General features: G+C 39.5%; 1 protein-coding gene across 16 annotated transcripts in view; it reads right to left on the bottom strand.

Moving 5' to 3' along the window:
- The window catches only part of KIF1B (kinesin family member 1B), a 96,411-nt gene that overhangs the window by 7,759 nt on the left and 67,744 nt on the right, over positions 1-20,908 (bottom strand). For 8 of the 16 annotated variants that reach the window (XM_074925046.1, XM_074925056.1, XM_074925052.1 and 5 more), the window contains 20 exons: positions 18,711-18,829; positions 16,820-16,905; positions 16,543-16,672; positions 16,030-16,189; positions 15,330-15,420; positions 14,791-14,909; positions 13,792-13,847; positions 13,075-13,275; positions 11,002-11,110; positions 10,324-10,390; positions 8,838-8,922; positions 8,472-8,577; positions 6,934-6,960; positions 4,030-4,144; positions 3,329-3,462; positions 2,759-2,820; positions 1,907-2,052; positions 1,297-1,536; positions 800-871; positions 55-176 (listed from right to left, as the gene is read on the bottom strand). In XM_074925046.1, the coding sequence (XP_074781147.1) occupies positions 55-176; positions 800-871; positions 1,297-1,536; positions 1,907-2,052; positions 2,759-2,820; positions 3,329-3,462; positions 4,030-4,144; positions 6,934-6,960; positions 8,472-8,577; positions 8,838-8,922; positions 10,324-10,390; positions 11,002-11,110; positions 13,075-13,275; positions 13,792-13,847; positions 14,791-14,909; positions 15,330-15,420; positions 16,030-16,189; positions 16,543-16,672; positions 16,820-16,905; positions 18,711-18,829 (2,247 nt within the window). The remainder of the gene's footprint in view (positions 1-54; positions 177-799; positions 872-1,296; positions 1,537-1,906; positions 2,053-2,758; positions 2,821-3,328; positions 3,463-4,029; positions 4,145-6,933; positions 6,961-8,471; positions 8,578-8,837; positions 8,923-10,323; positions 10,391-11,001; positions 11,111-13,074; positions 13,276-13,791; positions 13,848-14,790; positions 14,910-15,329; positions 15,421-16,029; positions 16,190-16,542; positions 16,673-16,819; positions 16,906-18,710; positions 18,830-20,908) is intronic. The other 8 variants (XM_074925057.1, XM_074925060.1, XM_074925062.1 and 5 more) reach the window with 3 other exon arrangements.

The raw sequence follows: 20,908 nt of genomic DNA, 5'->3' as shown, positions 1-20,908 counted from the left end.
AAAGACAGATTTGTGAAGTATTGTCATGCTTTTCTATGAATGCCCTGTACGTACTTCTGATCAATTGAATTGCATCTTGAGTCCACCAGAGAAGGGCAGGTAGATGAAGGTGTGAGGGTAGCACTGCTGAAACTTGACACGGATGGATCCCGCCCAATTGGAGAAATATCTGACAACTACAAGGAGAAACACAGGCAAATCATTACAAGGAGGGGTTTTTGTAGTTAGTGGTCAGTCCTGGCTAGGACACAGCATGCGGCATGCAGCATGCCGCAGGCTCAGATAATAGAAAGGTGTTTCTATCAGCCGTTTCCCTACTCAGTAGTCAAATTTTTGCACACAAGCATCATCAACCCATCTGGGGTTGAAAATACAATGGCACCTCTACAGACACAGCTCGTTACTAATGTCCTACACTTTGGATTATTCACACCCTGACTTCCTCAACAGAACATCAAACTATTCAGTTTGCAACTTGGTGTTCCCTGTACCTACAGTCAGAATTTTTAAAAGAGCCTATTTATCCTTTTACATAGGGCAAGTGTACACAGGGAAAGATAGTAAGGGCACTTTCAGTCTGCTAATAAACTAGAAGCCATACTATAGTCCAAGTTCACATCACTTCCAATTCCCGCAGTAGTCTTTGGAACCTGATGCCAAATAGCCAAATGTTTCCAGTAGACTGATAATAAAGAAAATTTAAATGAAAGTGTTTTGTCTCTTCATAGTATCAACAGATTCCACAAACATATTGCTGTTGTATTACAAATACAGTTATTGTACTCCCTGAAACACTTACCTTACAATCACTGATGCTGTTGTACACCTGGTTAAACTCCCGATTGAAAGTGTGAGTAAGCAGCTGCAGACACTAAGGCAGGAGAAAAAAAAAAAAAACAAAAACACAAACACACAGAAAAGAATTTTAAACTTAGATTTTCAGAGAAATCTGAACACAAAAGGCTATTTGCCAAGACGCACTTGGTAGCTCATGAAAAAAGAAACAAATTCTAAACTGCTGTGAAAAATCCCAGAAAAGGAGAATAATCACTTCCCTTGATAAAATGAGACAGTTTCATTTAGAGAACTACTAATGAAGGGGAATGAGGTACAGCCATAGCACAAACCTAGACACCAGCACCCACTGGTGAGAATGGATTATTTCAATATAGAGCATACTAAAACGAAACTCACACAATACTGGACATTCACCATGCTATCTAAGCAGCTCGTCATTAACCTTCAATCATCTTTAGCACTTCAATTTAGACCCGTGCTGCTTTTCTCATGTTATACCTTGGTGGCCAGCTCCTTCTCCCGATCCACCAGGCTCTCTATGTCTGCTGAGTCATAGCCACTGCTCTCACTGGGCGTCACAGCACTCTCAAATGTTGTAGTTGAAATCTGTGAGGAAATGCTGGTGGAGGTACTGAGGGTTCCACTGCTCAGACTGGGAGACAGCGAGTCACTCAGGGACTTGGGGATGCTGTCACCAAGCTTTTCACGAAGCAGAAGGAAATGTCGGGTTTTTTCCACCTAGTAAGAAAAGAAATCAGTATCATCTGCTCCAGGATGTTGCTTGTTTTACAGTCACTGAATTATTATGCATTCTTTTTAAGATTCATACCAGTAAACATCTACCCTGGGGAGGGGAGTTTACAATGGCATTAGAAGTTGAATCTGTGTTTGTTGAAGACACTGAAATTCTGAGCTGAAGATCCTACTCAGCAGCCAGCCACACACTTTGTGTCTTCTCTGTTGGAGAACTTATTTAAATCTTGACTTTGAGAAGAAACTCCCATTTGGGAACCCATTCAGCTCAGAAGGTCTCACAGCAGGTAGACTAAAGCCAAACTCAAAGGTACAGTCATGCTTTTTCTTTCACTTCCCCTATCTCTTTACTCACCTCATGCAGCAGCTCCAGCTTCTCCAATTCCCACTGATGCTCTAGAATGAGGCTGTCACCCCTGGGCCTCCAACCAGCCAGGTTCTCTTCTCCACGCACATAAGCTACAGACGTATCTAGGACTTTCCTCCTCCTCCTCTGCATTCCTGAGCAGTAAAAAACAACATAAGACATGTTAAAGGCATAGCCAGAGGGATGCCACTAAAAAACACCAATTGGCAATCTGTAAAGGACCAACACTTCTGCTGTTTGGCTGGAGATATACAAGGCAACGATTTCATGAATAGCCATCACACATCCCAAAGAGTTTTGGTTTAGTCCAGCTTCCTTACTTCATTCAGGTATTTTCCATTGACCCTGATATAATGCAAACTCCTGCTCAGTCTAAGTGAACAGAAAAACTTCAATTGCTAGGGCTTAGAGGAAAAATACACAGATACTACGTGAACTACATTCCTTCCAAGTTATTGAGCTTGCAACAGGTATCAGCAATATCTTTAAAAGACGAAGGAGAAAACTCCATTGCTGCAAAACCAAGTCTCAACTGTGTTAGTTATGAGCCACGTATTATGTCCCCTAAGTCTATGATTCAGGTACAAGCCCAGTTCCCTGACATACCCATGTCAGAAAATGTAAAGTTTTCAGTGAATCCTTGATTTCCCAATAGTAAACAGAAACTAAAAGCTTGTGTAAGTTTTTTTTTTAAGGAAGAGCAATGTTCCACTGCTGCTATAAAACACAGGAACCTCTTCCTATCAGGACAGAAGTGTTTACTCTGTTCTGTCTATGATATTTTCTGCAATATTTCAGTTTACAGCATCTTTATCACTTGAACACCCAGGCACTGCTTACCTGGACTTCCTGTGTCTGCCATTTTGCATAAACTCAGTTCATAGATCCCAGTTACTCGATTGCTGTTCACAAGAAACCAGAGGGGAAAAAAGAAAACACAACACCTATTATCTTCAGAAATAAAGTACCTTAGCTTTAGTTAAGTGGTGCCCAAATACAAAGTTTTAGTTGTTAGTTAGAACTACATCTGAATTCTAATCTTGACATAAAATAACCAGGACAGACTGCAAGATCTCTTAAAAAGGCATTTTCCCCATGTTCCCCCCCACCCCTGTTAGACTCAGAGAGCAGCTGCTGCAGTACGCTCCAAGTCAGGATCAGGGTAATCTATGTGCAAGCCTGAAAAATGGATTTCCCTTCCCAACTCTTCAGTGAGAAGGCTGGAAAAGGGGGCAGTAGAGAGAGAAGCCATCAGAGTTTCACTGAAATGAATGTTCAAAACCAGACTGCAGAACTATAACTTTCAAGGAAGAAATAAAGAAAACTAAGCTACATTCTCCCCATGTCCTCTAAGAGAAAAAGCATATGCGGACATAAAACACTGATACCAAAATTGGTAACTGAACTTACGAATCTGGAGATTTGGAGTAGCCACTGCCAAAAAGACTGCGTAGTGATCGTGGCGGGGAGATCTTGGCATCTCGTGAATAAAAGACCATACAAACGTCCTTTGTTATAACAGCAGGCTGGATGCAGTGGTCAAGCTAAGAGAAAAAACAGTAATGAATGAGTGGCTGCACACAACTATGCCAAGTTACACTGCTTCCCTCTTTTAGTGTCAGCTTTTTGAAATTTGTTCTTGTTTGGGTCTTTGGTGAAGGGTTTTCATATGTGTTTCTGTGTAAAGAGAACTGTCAAATTTCTTGATGCTTCCTGTGGGTGAAATAATTGTACTACATGAAACAACAGGGTCTTGCATGCAAAGCCAAGAGCTAGACCCGTGTTTGTAACACTAGTAGTACTTACACAGCAACATTCACTGATTTCAACAGATTTTTAGATACAAAGATAGATAAAAACGAGGCACAGAAAGCTAAGGAGATCCACAGTTTCACTGCACATTTGTGGCGAGGCAGTAATACCTTGACATCAAAATGTTAACTGTGGATCAATTTTTCCACCCTATTCTCAGAAAATTAATAAACACTTTTACTAGCTTTGGGAATCAAAATCACTTAGTCCGGTAAGTATTTATCTCTGGTACAGACTGTCTGCTGTCTCAAATAGTTATACTTGAGTCACAAATAAAAAGGAAGGCATAGGTCTCTAACCTCCAGGTAAGCAGAAAGGGTCATATATATCTTCTCTCCATACGGTGTCACTCGATTGAGGAGAAGTGAGTTATGCAAAGAGCTGTCCCAAACTGCTTCAAACCGATAGAAAGTCCTGGAAAAAAGTACAGTAAAAGCTCAATAGTAAGAGTTCCTCTCCATCCCTCTCACTGGTCACTGTAAAGCATCTCTTCCTTGACTTCCTATGAGTCTCAATGGCTTAGATAACAAATATTTGAAGCAAAGACCTTCTCTTCTTTCCCAAGACTACCTACTTCTACCTCAAATAGTGTGGCATAAGACACCATTGCCTATTAGGAAGAAGACTCATCTAAAAGAGAAGAGGGAATTCTGAAGAGAAAAAAAGCTGTCCAATACTACAAGGAAGTCAGCACTAAAACCCAGTATTTCTAAACAGACAGAATTCCTTTCTATTTCTTCAGGTGCGATTCAGCCCAGACAGACCTCCAAAGTGCATTAGAAGATTCTTTTTTTACAAGCAACACTTACTCTATATCATACTTCAGGACTAACACACAGCAACAGAAGAGATCCCTCTAATATTTAGTCTTATAAAACCAGCAGCTTCTGATAGCAAATCAGAATGACTGATAGGTAGGGATAAATCCTATATTGAACTGATAAAGATTTCTAAGTCCCTACTAGCTTCAAATAGATCTAGTAGATCTAACACAAATCCTTCTAAGACGTTTCTTCAGTTTCATACATGGAAAGAAAGGAGCTGAAGGCTCCCACAGTTCTACCCCAGCAACCAGGAAAGTTCACTTGTTGAAGTAAAAAGTGAGAGACAGCAGCATACACACGACAGCTAAATCATTAGATCTAGAGTCACCATTACACTCTCTCCTCTCTAACAGATGCTTAAGGGAATGAGCTTTCTCCTTTCTCACAGGTAGAGACTGATTTCAGTGGAGGTTCCTTTGGAAAGAAGCCCTGTACCCTTATCCAGGAATACAGCACGCTTTTCTACACTGGTAACAGGCAAAGAAGTTACTAATTCTTCATCACCTCCATATAATTTCCCTTCCAAATCCCCTTGCTGTTGAGGTTTTCCATCCCATTTCAAGTCCAAATGACATGGTACTAAAAGCAAGAAGGTGCTTCATGTATATTATTTTTAAAAAACAGGTTATATCTCTAAAGAGCTTCTGTAGTAATGCCCAAGGCCAGCTCAGAAAAATAGAAAATTAAACCAAAAACAAATGACAGAAAGCAGAGTGGGGGTGGAAGAAAGAAATAACAAGAAAAAACAAGCAGCCTAAAAGCAGACATATAAGAAACAAAGAGTTCTGATCTCAAATAAAATTTCTCAAGAACCCCTTTTTCCTGACACCTGTTACACAATTCCAAGCTAATACATTGAGACATCATGAACTGTGCAGACAAGTAATACAGTTTAAGAATACTGCTAAATACTGCTTGCATTTGCAGTAGCATATTTAAGAAATTACTTATAAATGTCTTACTTGTGCTAAAAATGCTACAGAAACATATTCTAAAGGCTAAGTCACTGGCAACTTTAAAAGCACTGCAATGTAATAATCCTTACTTGAGTTGGATTAGGCAAACAACATAGGTTGTCCTCTAACCCTTTACAAATCTGTGTGGAGTCCCCACATTTTAATCTTTCATCATGTCTTAGTTATGAAAGTAATTTTTTAAAACTTTTAGCAAGCTCCAGATCTGCTGTCTGGGTGGAAGAAAAAGTTGTAAAACCTGGTTCTCCACAGATGGGAAAGCCAAAGTCCCCAAGCCCTGAACCACCTCTGCACCATTTGCCAAAAACATGACTGGTCACCATGAAAAGCGAACACAGGTGTAAACATTCATCAGTGCAGCACTAAAGGCCCTTCTTTTGCAAAATTATGATTTTTGGATGAACGTCAAGTCTAGTATAGCTTCAAGACTGTTACTCTACTGGATTCTGTCTAGCTAGGAAGTTAAATATACAGAGTCTTGCCTGTCCAAACCAGAACTTGCTAGAACAGTTATAGAGGGAGACAAAAACCAGAAGGGAGCAAAATTCTTTCAGCACAGCCAATGGTGCAAGGAGGAAAACGAAGCACAGTACAAGCAAAGCATGGAAAAGAGGAGAAACAGGTTAAAAGGCACCAATGTATAGTTAGAACTGATTTTTAAGTGGATTTTAGCATTAGTGAAAGGTGGTGAAATGAGAACATTGAACACTTAAGTCTTCTCTTTTTCAAAGAGGCAGAACACAGACAGCAGAGTGCAAATTGTCCCAGATTGTGCAGCCAGCATGCCTGGCTGGGATCCAGTCTGGAAGGTGAAAGAGGAATCCAGTCTGAGCAGCAACTACATGTCTCACTTCCCAGCCAACTGGTAAACTAAGCAGCAGCAACCACACGGTTAAATTTCACATGCAAATTCAACCTAATGACAGAGGTTGAATGCCAGTCACATGGCAGCCACTGCTTTTTGTTCAGTGCAATTCTGAGCTGGAATTTCAAGTAACCTAATCATTCAGTCCTTGACTTGGTACTTCAAACATGGCAAACATTACAGAGGTAGAGACAGTAAGAACTTCCAAATTTAGTTATTTGATACAGAACAAAGAAAGAAAATAGCAAGGGCTACAAGGAGGGACTACATTCTAATGGCACATTTTGACAATCAGAAAGACTGAACAAAGGGAACTCTTACATGTGAATGAAAATTTATCTTCGTAAGATCCCCACTGAATTGTACCTGAATAAATCCCTGACACAAAGGAGGAGGAGGTATACTACTTCTGGAAGAGCTAAGAGGCATGCTAACAGAATTCAGTAAAAGCTAAAAGAGAAATGGCAGCAATAGAAAATGAGACATAAAGCATTCTATTTTCAAGAATCTTTATGTACAAAGGAAGCAAACAGAAAATACCTAGGCATATCCTTATCAAGAAAGAGCCTGTAAAAACATAGAAAGAGCTTCAGTTAGTGCAGCCAAAAGCCAAACAGAAAAGCAATAGCCAAGAGGAACAGAACAAGTGGACTTCAAAACAAAACAGAAACACAACAAAAAAAACCACACCAGCCAGGAAAAAAGTCTGCAGACAATGACCAAACATAAGACACACCCCCTACCAGGGCTTCAATCCCACTCCCCCACCCTGCCATGCACTCATCCCACAGTTTAAATCTTGCCATTTTGGTAAGAGATGATCAACAGCTTCACTTCGCTCACACTCAATGCTCATCCAAGAGACACACCTAATAGAAAACCAAAGAGCTATACAGGAATTTCTTGAAATCGCTAGAGAACAGAAAGTATAGGGCTTTCCAACTGCAAATCCAATAGTATCAGACTAGAAATGAGCAACAGTCCCTTTACATTACAGTTATACTGATCCATTACTTCAAATTCACTAAAAATGAAATACCCACTTCTCAGTGGGAGGCAAATAACTGCTCGAAAGCCCATCACCATGTGCGTTTGCAGTCACTAGGTGGCAGGAAGCCACTCAGCTGGTAGGAGCACTGTCCTGAATCCACCTTTAATATCGCAGTGGTATTTCAAGTCCAAGCCTCTAATGGAGAAGGAAGAAGCCATTTCGGCTCCTAGAGGGATACCACCTCCGGCATTCAGCAGCTGCAGCAGAGATGGGCTCCAGAACGATCCTCTCCCCTCTGGAAATGCTCAGAGTTAAATTTCAGGGATATTACTGCTTTGCACCAGCTAAACAGAGCAATGGAATGATCAAGTGACTTGGCTGATGTCAGAGCAGAGAGAGGCTGTGCCGGCAATGCAGCATTCTGCTTCACTGCCCTTTGTTGCAAACACTGAAGCAAAACAATGTGGAGTCTGACTGATTCTTACAGCAACGCACCCTAATGAGGAGACACACGAAGCCAGAAACCTTCAGACAGGGGCCCTGCTGTTGCCCAAATGACTGCAGTTACATGGAACAGACACTCCCTCATTAGAACTGGAGTAAATTTGTGATCCATCTGTATAAATTCACAAATTATAAAGTTTAATTTACAAAGCATCGCTCTTGCTTCCAACTGTCACATGCTTGTTTCAGGAATAATATAGGTATGGACACATCCATAAATACATCCTCAAGATTGCCCTTGTACTTCAATGCTGTATTCTAGCAACAAGCTTAGATGTCAGTTTAAAAGTTCTGGGTTGAATTTTGAGACTCCCTTAAGCTGTTCCTTCCCATCCTCCTTTTATGGTGCTTACACATGGAAAGAAATTCAAATGCACTATCAAGAAATCCTCCATGTAGACAGGTGGACTTGAGCTTTAGTAAGAATTTATGACAACATTTGTTCTCTGTCTGTATGCCCTGTGCCCATGAAATTCTACATTAATAATAAAGCAACATTCACAGCTTTCCAAACATCCTGCCAGTACCTCAGAGGTCAAAGAAATTTTAGATTCCTACTAGAGTGCTCACTCTATTTACTTACCTATTGGAGCTGTGAGAGGACTTCAGGTATTTTGCAGAGATAATATTCAAAGACAGAATAGCATCCACAGCAGCTTCATCCACCTCTGCTTTATTTCTTATGCGCCCTGAAAAGGATACGAAAGGGACTCAGTTAAAACTAAACCTCAAACACCTAAGGAATCTGTTTCCCCAAATATAATTTCACACTACATGATTAACAAGCAGTTGTAAGTGAAAGTTTAAAAACTTAAGTTCTTTCTCTGGATCTTTTTCAAAATCCTCCTCTCATAGCCAATATTCATAAACATGACAGAATCTGATACAAAGAGAAATTATCATTAGTGCTGCTTCTTCCCTGTAGCAGCATGCAAAGTAAAATACTCACCAACAACAAGCTCTCGCACATCTTTCCAGTGCAACTCACTGCCCTTCTCATGGATGATTGTGACTGTGATTCTACGCTGGATTCCCTGGTAGAGTCAAAACAAAACACTGGTGAAGTATTGCCACATACACAGACACACTAACTATGTCTGTTTTGCATTTAATCTGCAAAAATGAAGCAAATAAGATCATTTAAATTAGTCTGTAACTGTGAACAAGCACCCATGTGTTTCAGGGCCCTAAAATCAACTTAAGAGGAACATTATATTTTTACATGTAACAGAAATTATACTTCTCCCTCTTCAATCCACAATGGCAGAGGTTTTTTAACTTAAAATAGTCCTGAAATTATTGCTATGCTCTCAAAGAAGATATGTATGATCCCTGGGATATATCAGAGTTGACCACAAAAACAAGCAAATACTTGGGTAATGTGTGCTTATATACCTATATTAAAGTGTATATATACCAAAAGAAGTTATTAGAAAATAGCAACTGCTCATGTAGATATTCCCCTCCTTTGTCACGCATATCCGGTACAAATCAAAATATAACAAAACTCTGTAACAGCTGGGAAGAAGGTAAAATTTTAGAATAAACACCGCATCTGAAAAAGAAAAATTCCCCAGCTGTTGGTTGCAACAGATATCACTCTTGCAAATGTACAAGACAGCTATCCAGGGAGAAGGTGCTTTGCGTGCGGCTGTTTCAAAAAAGAAGCTGAAATATGTTTGCCTATATTGGGGATATGGCAATGGAATTATGGAGGCTAGAATTACTCTGGTTTGAACTGGCAGAAACTGATGAGGACACTACTAGATCCAGAAATGAGTAACAGTTTTAATTTTTATTTTTTTTAAGGAAATTATTGGAATGTGACCGTTATTCCTAAACTGTAAGAAATGTTGCTATCATTTTAAGAAAGAGAGGAAATGCAAGTCACGGATAAACTCTATGAAAAGGAACTGAGAATTTGAGAGTAGAAAAAAATATAACATAAGCCTATAAACAATATTTAATTAGGATTATCTTTAGAATCTAGCTAACGACAAATTATTTTTAAGGATTATTACAGGCATTTAAAATGCACTGAGACATGGTCATTTTGTAGATGTCTCAGTCACATGCAGTGAGAAAGAGCCAATGGAAGTGGAGTCCACATGATCCTTCTGTGTCCTCAGTAGAGAAGCTAGAGCACACTGAAGGCACAAATCCAGAACCAAAGGTTCCTGATTTTTAAATGGCTTTCATCTTTCATGAGTGGGATGCACACCGATAAGCAAGGGAAACAGCAGTATACTAGGGGCCAAACATATTCTCCTCATAGCCCAAAGTTAACAGACTAAGTACAGACTGAAAGGTGACTGACCCTACAGCTATCATTAGACTGCTGTGTGGGAAAGAAGACGAAGATGCAAAATCCAGTCATTAGCATTCTAATCTCCCCTCAGAGATTAAACGTGCTATTCTACAGCCTTCATTAGTACCTGGTGAAGCAGGAACGTTCCCTGACAGGGCAGGCCTCCAGTGTGGTCCACAACAGCAGGAATATACCTGTGTGAGACAGTGAAATCAACTGGCAGGAAAGATAAACTAACACAGCAATCTTCCTCTGTATTCTGCTGCCAACAGTTACCTCTCCATACAATATCTTAAGAAATAAGAGTGTTTTTACTGACTCTCGTACTGGACTCTCTATTGCACCACAGTATCAGTGCCAAGTATCATATACTGTACTTCCAGTGCTTCTGGAAAACTCTGTGGAACTGGCTTTGCAAAATAATCCCTAAAGCCCTGTCAGGGGAAAACCTTCTCTGTAGCAGAGGTGAACATAAAATAGGGCCTGCTAGATGACTTCTGGAGCATAAAGTCCCTAGCGACCCAAAGGATCCAAGCTCACAGCATACACAGGGTAAGTTTTCCCAACACCTGTTCAGCTGGTGTGCATGGGAAGGATTACGTCAAGAATGAAAGGATGTCATTCTGTCTCTTCAGTCCTTTCAAGTGGGGACAACAAATGCCAGCAGAATTTACACCCAATCACTACAAACCAGCCAGGCCACCACTCCATAGTGACTGCTAATCATCACTGCCTGAACAGAATAAAAGGTGAAAGATCAAACTCCTCACACCCACTGTTCTTAAAAGATTAATATGGGACTTACTCCCCTGTCGGCTCCAACTCGCTGATCTCGAACCACACAAGGAGGTCATATTTGCTCACACTCTGGCCCAAGCTGGGTTTGCTCATAGTATTTAGTTTTGTCGCTGGCACTTGAAGATAGGAAAAAAAAAGAAGAAAAAAAAAAGAATGGTTTACGAAGACTGAACAAGTAAAGCTCACCTTAGGGCTCACAGAAACATGTAATTTCTGTGATCCTACGCATTCTACGTACATACGCAGACCACATCTTTTCCATGAAAATGATGTTGCTTACAGCAGTCATTATTTCTCAAAGGGATGTTTTTTAAATCTAAGTTACTAGATTAAAAAAAAAAAAGTAACAAAAGTGTATCCAAGAATCTTGTAAAAATAAGCAGTTTCTCTACATTCACAGGAAAAAAAAAAAAGTTTCCTCAAATGTGCATCGGTTACTTTATGGCTTAACAGTTTATGATTTAGAATTGCATGGGTCTGTGTCTGCAACACTACTCACCCATGAAGTACATTTCCCCTTCCCCACACAAAGAAAAAAAAATTTTAAAAAATAAGAAGAAATTAAAACTTTGGTCTTCACTTCTTCATGTTACAAACTGCTAGTCTCCTGTACCAGTTTAGATAAAACAATGTGTATGTAAAAAGGCTGAACTAGACTTATTCCAGAGCCATAATTCTGCTAAAGTATGTTTCTGGGCTCCTTATGTTTTGGTATTAGTGATGACTACTGGCCAGATCCCCTTTAATTCCTTTCATATAAATGTAGGGATAAACCATGCTCAAAAACCAAATGGGATAACCGAAATTCTCAAAATAACCTGATATGCCTTCACACATACTTGCATCACATCTTTTAGCTATCATTACAGAACCTCTTATCTGTTTGTTCATTCCATTTTGTAAATGGGAACATTTTAAAAGCTTAGTTCGGGTGTATGCTGACAGGTATTTTCGTAACTCTGCAGTTGATCTTCCATTTTTTCTCCTTTCACATACTAAACTCATTCTTTTTATTAAGCCAAATAATTACTGTCCCTTCTAGGGTCTCAAGCCCCATTCTTCCCTTGCTCAAGTGTTCTTTCGGTTGTCCTGTCTTCACATCTCTGTATATCTTTCAGCTTCCACCATGACTTAATTTCCCATGCCCTGGAAGGGCGTAACAGTCCCCAGTTAAGAAAAGGTCCTTATAGGTGTGTCTGTGTAGTCTCTTTTGAAAGAAAAAAAACAAGTGAATTCTATTTCTTTTCTGGGTAAAACAGCAGCTACCTCAGAAGGACAGATTTTACAAGAATCAGTTATTCTCAGCACTACAGTTCCATCACGCTAGGTAGTAAGCTTTGGTGTCACCATTTACTCTTCCCATTCATTTCTCAGGGTAGTCACTCTCGTACACCCATCATATCATGTAACTGCACATGAACAGCTGGACTCAGTCCAGTTGATAGCAAGAGGAACATCAAACACACCAAGTTTACGTGGTTATAAGTCTCTCAAGTTTACTGCTAAGCACAGAAACTCAAAAACACCAGAAGAGAGAAACAACAGAAAGACACATTTAACTAAACACAAAAGCCAGTTCTAGTAGTTCTCATGGACTTGCTCTGGCAGAATTAAGAACCAGAAGGTCATCCTTTTTTAAAATAATAAAACAAAACACAAATGTAAGAGAGGAACAGCACTATCAGCGGCAAAAAAAGATGATGAGCAAAAAGGACACCTATACAGAACACAGCAGAATGTCTCCTCTACAGCTAGCTGTTTTAAAATTTGCAGCATCTCTCATCCCAGTATCACAAAATTACGTACAGAACACACAAAAAAAAGTCAGAGGTCCAGGAAGTTTCAGGGAATAGATCCAGTGACACAGAAAAATATGTGATACCTAGCACGCTGGAGCTTACAGACTCTCTGTATGGTTCTATCTAGAATAGCCCTAAACTTAAGCACAGCACCATCCTTCCATGACCACAACCATGGCAGTTTCTAGTCCCAAGAACACTACATAATAAAGATAAGCAAAAAGGAATTTTGAAGCAAGTTTTGGAACTACATCTACCATAGATCAAGTTTGGCTACTAACCATCTCGTTTAGGAACCCGCTCACTCTGACAACTGGGAACAGGCAGAAAGAGAAAAGGTGGCAGCTGGTCAGCTCCATCCTGGAAAGCAGCCACAGCAGAGGATGCAAGCACGTTGGCATGCTCGGATAGCGTGTTCAGCACATGCACGTTTACATAGCCAGACATAAGATACCTAATCAACTCAATTTTTCTTTCATGGTCTGCAAAGGGAATGGAACACACACAAAAAAAGGGTGGTAGAAATAAGCAGATGGGAGAAAGCTGGAGAAGGAGGAAATTAAGAAGTGAAATGGAAAAAAAAAAAACCACAAAAGAGTTCAGCATGCATTATTACAGTTAAGCAAAGAAAACCAAGGATCATTTCAACAAGACTGACTCACTAAACAAGAATGTTAGAGAGCAAAAAGATGAAACAGTTAATGAATAAGCAAATTCCAGTCAAGTGCTCAGAAAGCACATGAAGAGCCACCGCCAGATCTCATGAAATATAGTCAACACCTCAGGAATGAAATTCTACCCTTTAACAAACCAAGAAGCACTTCCTGCAAGAGGAGGTTGAAAAGAACACGTAAAACAGAAAACAGCAAAGATGGATCCAATACCCTCTGCAAAACTCACTCCATTATATTTCTTGGGGTCCTGAACAGCTAGGAGAACACTACAACCTTCCCTTTCAGTAGCAGATGTGATGTACAGAATTAGAGAACTGTTCTCACCTGGCTTTGAGAGTGGCATAGGGGGAGGAAAGAATCTTCGGGAAGGCTGTGGAGGGCTATAAAGAAAGAAAAAGTTTTCAATACAGTGGCAACTAAACCTAAAATACGTATACAAATACACACACATGCCTGTTTGTATACACCCCACCCCCCAATACAGTCCTTACACCCATTTCTGTCTCTAGAAACACCCTCACAATCCCATGAAGACAGGTAAATATCACCTGCCAGGGAAACAAGTGGACTCAGCCCACTTCTCAGACTATTCTATATCCTTTTTTCTATTCTGACTTAATTAATCCTGTCAGTAAAAAATAAAAAATATATATATTTACAGTTTCCAACAGCTCTACCCCCATTCTGCACTGAAAGTGTCAGTAGATAACAGGCATTTCCTGAAACAAGTTATGGAAAAGGAACAAGCCTCAATTGACATCTCCTCTTAAAACCAGCAGCTGCTGCCTTCAGTCGAGGGCTAACCAGGCCAAGCAATCCAGACAACTGCCTCTTCCCTTAAGCTATGAAGGCAAGGATGATTAAGGCTCCTTTCCCCAATTCCCAAAATTCAAATGCACCACAACTTTGGCACTAGTATGTCAGAAAGTTGAAAGCCTTCTGTTTTCCCCCTAATCTCGTGTCTCTGTGTTTATGCATCAGGCCGCTTGCCCTGAGGGAACTGCATCCTGGAGCATTGTTAAGGTTTACCCAGAACTCACTGAGATCGCCACTGAAGGGCTGCGTACAATATTCTACCACCACAGTGTGTGCAGGGTGGATGCAGCTGTGTTGGCAAAACAGCTTTCCATGTTTGAGAAAGCAGAACAAATCCATCACTCACTAACAAAACATCCTACAGCGGGTAAATAGGCCTCTGTCAGGGATCCTCCTCGTGAGGGTGTGGCTATATAATTTCAGGAGTATGAAAAAGTACTGCCCGAACTGCAGAGCTAACCTGAGCGTGACCACAAACAGCCTTTATGCCAGAATAGTGGACAATACCTGTTGAGATCCTGTCCTTGCAGATGGAGAGGATGCTGCTGGTAATGCCCAAAGACTTCAAACACAATAGGCTTCGTTTTGATGTACTCCACAAATGATTCCGTCACTTCCACAGCAATCTATTATGCAAAGTAAAGAAAGAAAATGAGACAATCAAAAAGGAAGTCTTACAAGTCTGGATTACACAGTTCATAAAAATAGATATATTCAGTTCATCTGAGATCATGAGCACTGCTCTTCACATATTTTTTATTTCCTGAATTCTAGGCTGCTTTCACTGAATGTCCTGAAAAAGGAACAGAGAGTTCAAAGGCAGGAAGTAGAGATGAAACAGAAGAGTTAAATTTGCCACACAGAATCATTCTGTATTTTGTTCTCTATTAGTAATGACATCATTCACCTGATCACTCCTGCTATTGTCTATTCTCAGTAACTCCCCTCGTCCCCCTTTCCCATACTCCTTTTATGAGTTTAACAAGGCTACACACAACTCCCAGTGCTAAAACAGGCACTTACTATTCACATAAAGCTTTACTTACATTCTGAACATGGTAGAACCCGAGGGGAGTCCCTCGACCATTGTTTTTGAGAGGTTCTGTTGAGAAAGCTTCATCATGCCGATGTAAAAAGCTTTAAAATAAAACAAACAAAACACCACAGAACAGTTTAGCGAAGATTGCTGTGCTGTGAACCCAACACTGAAAGGAAATCCATAAATTTATTCTGCTAGAACTTTACAGGGAGTTGAGTGATGGTCTAAAGCTAGGAATACCCTAATCTTTGGGACCATTCCCATTCTTGTTTTATGACTTTATTACTGCCGTTTTTCGTTCTCTTTCTTACGAAACTAAGCCAAAGAACACTTTCACTTGAGAGCTACTGATTCAGTCAAGGGTCATACAGCTTCCATTCCAACTGAACATACATACAATCTAGTATTGAATTTTTCACATTAAAAGCCATTATCAAGCAAAAACTTAAGATATCTGTAACTAGTAACTTACGAGTCCACTCTGATTCTTAATTCCTTTCTGCAAAACTTTATTCCTTGTCACCATGCTAACACACAGCAAGTACTGCTCACAACAGGAATTCCAGTAACAGACAAGGTGTTTTTCTCTGCTACACCACACCGCCACTGATGTGAAGAGCTCTCTATCAGACCCTCCACTGCCTGCTATTATTTGCACTCTATATCAAGCCATTAATTCCCCATTGTAAATAAGGACAAATTCTTACTTGAACTGGCAGAAAATATCTGCATATTCAGGAAGGATGCCGCTGGCCTGTAGCACTGTCACACGGAAGGTAAACACACTACCCAGTTTCAAGTGATCACCAATTTCCTCGGTGAATCCTTCCATAGTCATCTTCCCATCCAAAGTGGCTGACTTCAAGTCTTAGGGAGACATAAACATCCCAGATGAAATCACATTTTTCTTTTTTTTTTTCCCTCCTTTCTTTTCTTAAAATATCCCTTCTGGCAACAGTTTAGTCCCGTTTCACTATTTTGCTTTTCTTTTGAGCTCAAACTATTTGTTGATAATCAAAAGATTCAAATACCTGGAACAGTTTTCCTGCAGAGTTCTTCAAATGATTAACACCAGCTTCTATCATATGCAACCCATCAGTTACACCTCTTCCTACCTATCATATTCTCAAAGTACATTCAGAACCACTTTCTGTCACTGACAGAAGAGTGTCCCAGACTTCCCTTAAGTTCTACAAAACTACTACATATTTCTTGCTTACCTAGCTCATTCATTCTGTTGATCTCCTCTGGAGGAGTAGTAACCTCAGAATTCTGTCCTTGCCCTTCCACAATTCTTAATTCTTCCAATGATAGTCCAGACCGAGTCATCGCAACTGAAGAAAAATCACTCTGCAAAATTAAATGAAGTGTCATGGAACAGAACTCCTGCAGTTTCTGGTTTTGCCATTCCCTTCTTCCTGCACCATACTTATTCTTTATTTAGAAGCACAAACTACTGCACTCAAAGAAACCTAAACCAATTTTTAGATTTCTTACCTTATCAAAATATTCATTATCAAATGAAATTTTAGCTGTGCCAGACTGTCGAATACCAGATCCATAATCTGGGGCTTCTTCATCAGCTAAAAAACATAAAAAGAAAAAATAATGATGGGGAAGAGAGGGAAACACCCTCAGAGTTATCTAAATGGAAATTCTGATTACAATGGAAACTAGTCCATAAAGCAGAAGAGGCCTGGTTCCAGTCATCCAATGACAGATTACAGTAAGTGTTGGAAAAAAATCATAGCAGAAATCTATCCATCATGAAGTCAAGCGTGGGAAAACAACAGGAGAAACTATGAAGTTTCATCACGAATATACTTAACTTCAGAGCATTGTGAACGCAAAACTTTAGCACTCATTTTTATTACTCACTTACTTCTGATCATTATACCCAAGGTAAATTAACACACCACAATACAACCCACATGGGAATACAGACTTACATTGATCTAAACCGCCATCTGAAATTCTGTAGCCATAAACTAAGCAGTAACACTAGCAAAGCTTCACAAGTGGATGCTGTAGGTTTGAAAGGCAGGTCTGTCTGTACAATCTGTCCATTTAACCTCCTCCTCTTTGTGAAGAGGAACAACAACGAGGCCTGGTTAAACGCCAGGTATTTTTTCCCACAGTAAATGCATGCTTGCAGGAAAAATCCCAAGATTCAGAAAAGTGTTCCAAAGCTTCGCTTAGGGACCAAATAATGCCACGGCCCTTTTTCGAGCCATGTCCCCCGTTCCATTTCTGTTAATGATGGTGTACTCTATTTGGATGTATAAATAGAATATTTGGAAATATTTGGTCAATGCTAAGGAGACTAAACTAAACTAGAAATGAGACTTTTGTACACATTAAAATAGATTTTATTTCACTTGCTGTTTCAGACCCTGTCAGAGTGATTCTTACACATCTTCAGAGTATGCTATTTCATTATATGTTCCCATGGAGAGTGAAACTTCCAGGGTTACCCTACCTAAACAATAAAGAAATGCTGGCAGTTAGCCACTGCTAGAAAGGACAAATTATGGGAAGTATCTGTGCTCACCAGCACGGATAAGACATGGCTAACTACCAACAGTAAAGCTCAACTAGTTCAACTCATACTGGAAAAGCATAAAATATTAGCAGCTGACTAATGGACTACAGTTAAGCTCTGGCACACATACAACAGCAGTTCAAAACTGGACAAGGCAGTTACCATCGCCATACATTTATTTACCCTTTGCATCTGAAAAGTTGATAATTCTTGGTGATTAAAAAAGTATGTCAAAGCAGCTCCTAAGTCTCAACACATTTTAGTGAGGCAGTGAAATGGAAAACTGCTGCTCACTTCTGTTTATACTGTGCTGAAAACCATCAGTTCAGGAACTTCTTCACATGCTACTGAGTCAGGCAATGGAGGAGCACATCATTTAAAAGGATAGTTTGAGAAGAGCAAACACTCGGTACTTTTAAACTTTTCTGCAAGTTACCACAAGTATCAAACTTGCATATACCCTTGTCCACTGTTTATACTGGGTGTCAGAAAGAAAACCTCTATTTTTAGTTTTTAGACTTAGAGATGCTAGTTATCCCTTTTGCTGTCTTAAAAAGCTGTGTTGCATTAGTTTTTAGGTATAAACTTCAGCGGTCTACACCATAGTTTTAGAAGTTTCTGATCAGTAGCACTACTTCAAGATTTACTCATGCTTGGTCCATATGATTGACGCCAACAAAAAAAATTCAAAAGCAAGTTAATAATAAGGAACAAATATTCTTTGCAACACTAAAATGATTCAGGTTTGAGCATAAGAGAGAATAGTTTGATTTATTTGCCTGTTTTTTAAAGCTACAGCTATTCAGTGTACCAAAGATTTGCAATGTAAAGCTCTCGGTATCTCACCTGCTATAGCTTGCACTGCTACTCGCAGAAATCCTCGTACTTCTCCTTTCTCACTAACAACAGCTACTCTGTGAATAAGAGGCACCGGGTACAGTAGATTGCTCAGGTATACAAATGCTCTGGTAATGGGAAGGAAAGAGAAAACACAAACAGCATTAGGCAATCATCTGTGAAACCAGACTGCAGTATTTGGCCGGCTAATGTAACATTCAAATCTTCAGACAGCCTACTTTACTCCATCTATTAGACCTGCACTGTGGTCATGTATCCACATCGTTCACACAGGGCTCTGCAGCAGTGTGAAAGCCACGTGAAGCCACAAAATGTTCTAAATCAGAGTATACTGGAGACACAGGGCTTGTATTAGTGAGTTACAAAACATATGAAGGAGACAATTTAAGATGATGGCTTTATAGAAGGCGATTTTAAATGCACTACAATTGTAAATGGAGCTGTTGGCAAGATGGTAGAAGTCTATAATGAGTAGCTCCTTAGTAAGGAATTGTTTGTTTTCCACCCCGTGAGTGTTGTTTGAAGTGATAAATTAAAAGGGAATTGATCTACTGTGTTCACCCAGCCTCAAATATCTTACTGAATATAAAAAAAGAATTCTTCAGAACAGATTGACTGTACGTTTTCTCTGTCCTGTGTTAATTTGATAACACTGCATACAGAATAATCAGAAATTCTCAATAAACCGTAAGTTCCTTGGAAGATTCACTGAGTGTACTGATAGTGGAAGACTGACAGTCTTTCAGCTAAATATTTCTAGGAGAATTCTATTTCTTTCCTAACTTCCCCCCAAAAAACCCCAACAAAACACCACAACAGTATACTAGAGCAATCATTTAGAAATTACAGTTTACAGCAGTAAAATCAGCATTTAGGCCCAGTACTGGATGATCGTGCCATATACTAACTTTTGAAGTTACATACAAGCAGGGCCTATTTTGGAACGTTTTATTGTATTGTATTGTATAGATTTTTAATTAAAAGTTAGACTAACATTATTAAGTTATTTTAAGTTTCTGCAATGAATTGCAGAAGTTCTTAAAGCACCACACTACAGTGTGATTAGCTCAACCAAAACTTTCAATGTTGAGAAGCCTAACAAGTCAGGAAAAGAATGGCTCTCAACAAGGGGGGGGGGGGGGGAAATCAAAGACCTTATTTATTAAATGAGCTCTTTCAAAGTTCAGAAGAGTACTGAGATGCATAGAAGTTTAACCAATCGTTTCACCAGTCAGTAAATTCAAAGTGACTAACCAATTATGTGTGTAATTTTTAATGAATTTATGCATATTAAATTATACTAAAGATCAGTCATTAACTAGATTTCCTTCTTACAGTCCTTTTTATTTGTCTTTATTATTAAGCTTAATTAATTCCTCAAATTTATAACTGTTACTGGTTAATACTCATAGGGAAAGTCCTGCATGACAAAAGAGGACTCAGAAATAAAGATGTTCACTGCCTCTGTCTGGAGACATCAGCTGTTGAATTTGTTCCATGAACACAGCAAAACTGAACCGAACTCAATTCCTTGTGACACAGAGCTAAGGACCAACGCTAGGAAAAGGTGTTTCTCCTTGGGTTCATATGCCCGTTCCCAGAATGAATGAATGATCTTGAAATGACAAGGTAGTCAAACAGGTGTCAGTTGTGAACCAAAGAAACAAAAATAATGCTACTAAAAAACAAAGTGGTGACAAAATGCAATAGAGAAGAGAATGATTAATAAGGCTATAAAAGTAGCAAAACAAAAAATGAAGAAAACCATACAACAACAAAAAAACAACTGCAACGTAACACTTGACTAGGATTAGGATGTAATTCCTTTTCAGTCTGCTCCAAAGTGAGGTAAGCACTGACAAAGCAGGGGAAGGGCGAAGAGACTAAATTTAAAGTAACAAAATGAAAATTTCCTTTTTTTTTTTTTCTCTAAGAAAACTTTTTCATTTTTAGCTTTGCAATTTCAGGTAATACTCATTTGAGAAAACAGCATCCCACCATACAAGAAAACAGTCCCTCACACTAACAAACTGGAATTGTTCACTTAGACTGGACCAGGGATGGAGTTCAGGAAGGTATGTAATTATATGCTCAACAGGAAAAACACACGCAGTTTGAAAACCACATTTCAAGCTAGGGAGAACGGACATTTTTCCCCAACAGAAAGGAATCTAAGTAGCCTTGCA

Source organism: Athene noctua, chromosome 22 (assembly GCF_965140245.1).
Source record: "Athene noctua chromosome 22, bAthNoc1.hap1.1, whole genome shotgun sequence".
NCBI classification, from domain to species: Eukaryota; Metazoa; Chordata; class Aves; order Strigiformes; family Strigidae; genus Athene; species Athene noctua.
Note: the sequence above shows the minus strand (reverse complement) of the source record. Positions and strands in the feature narration are given on the sequence as shown.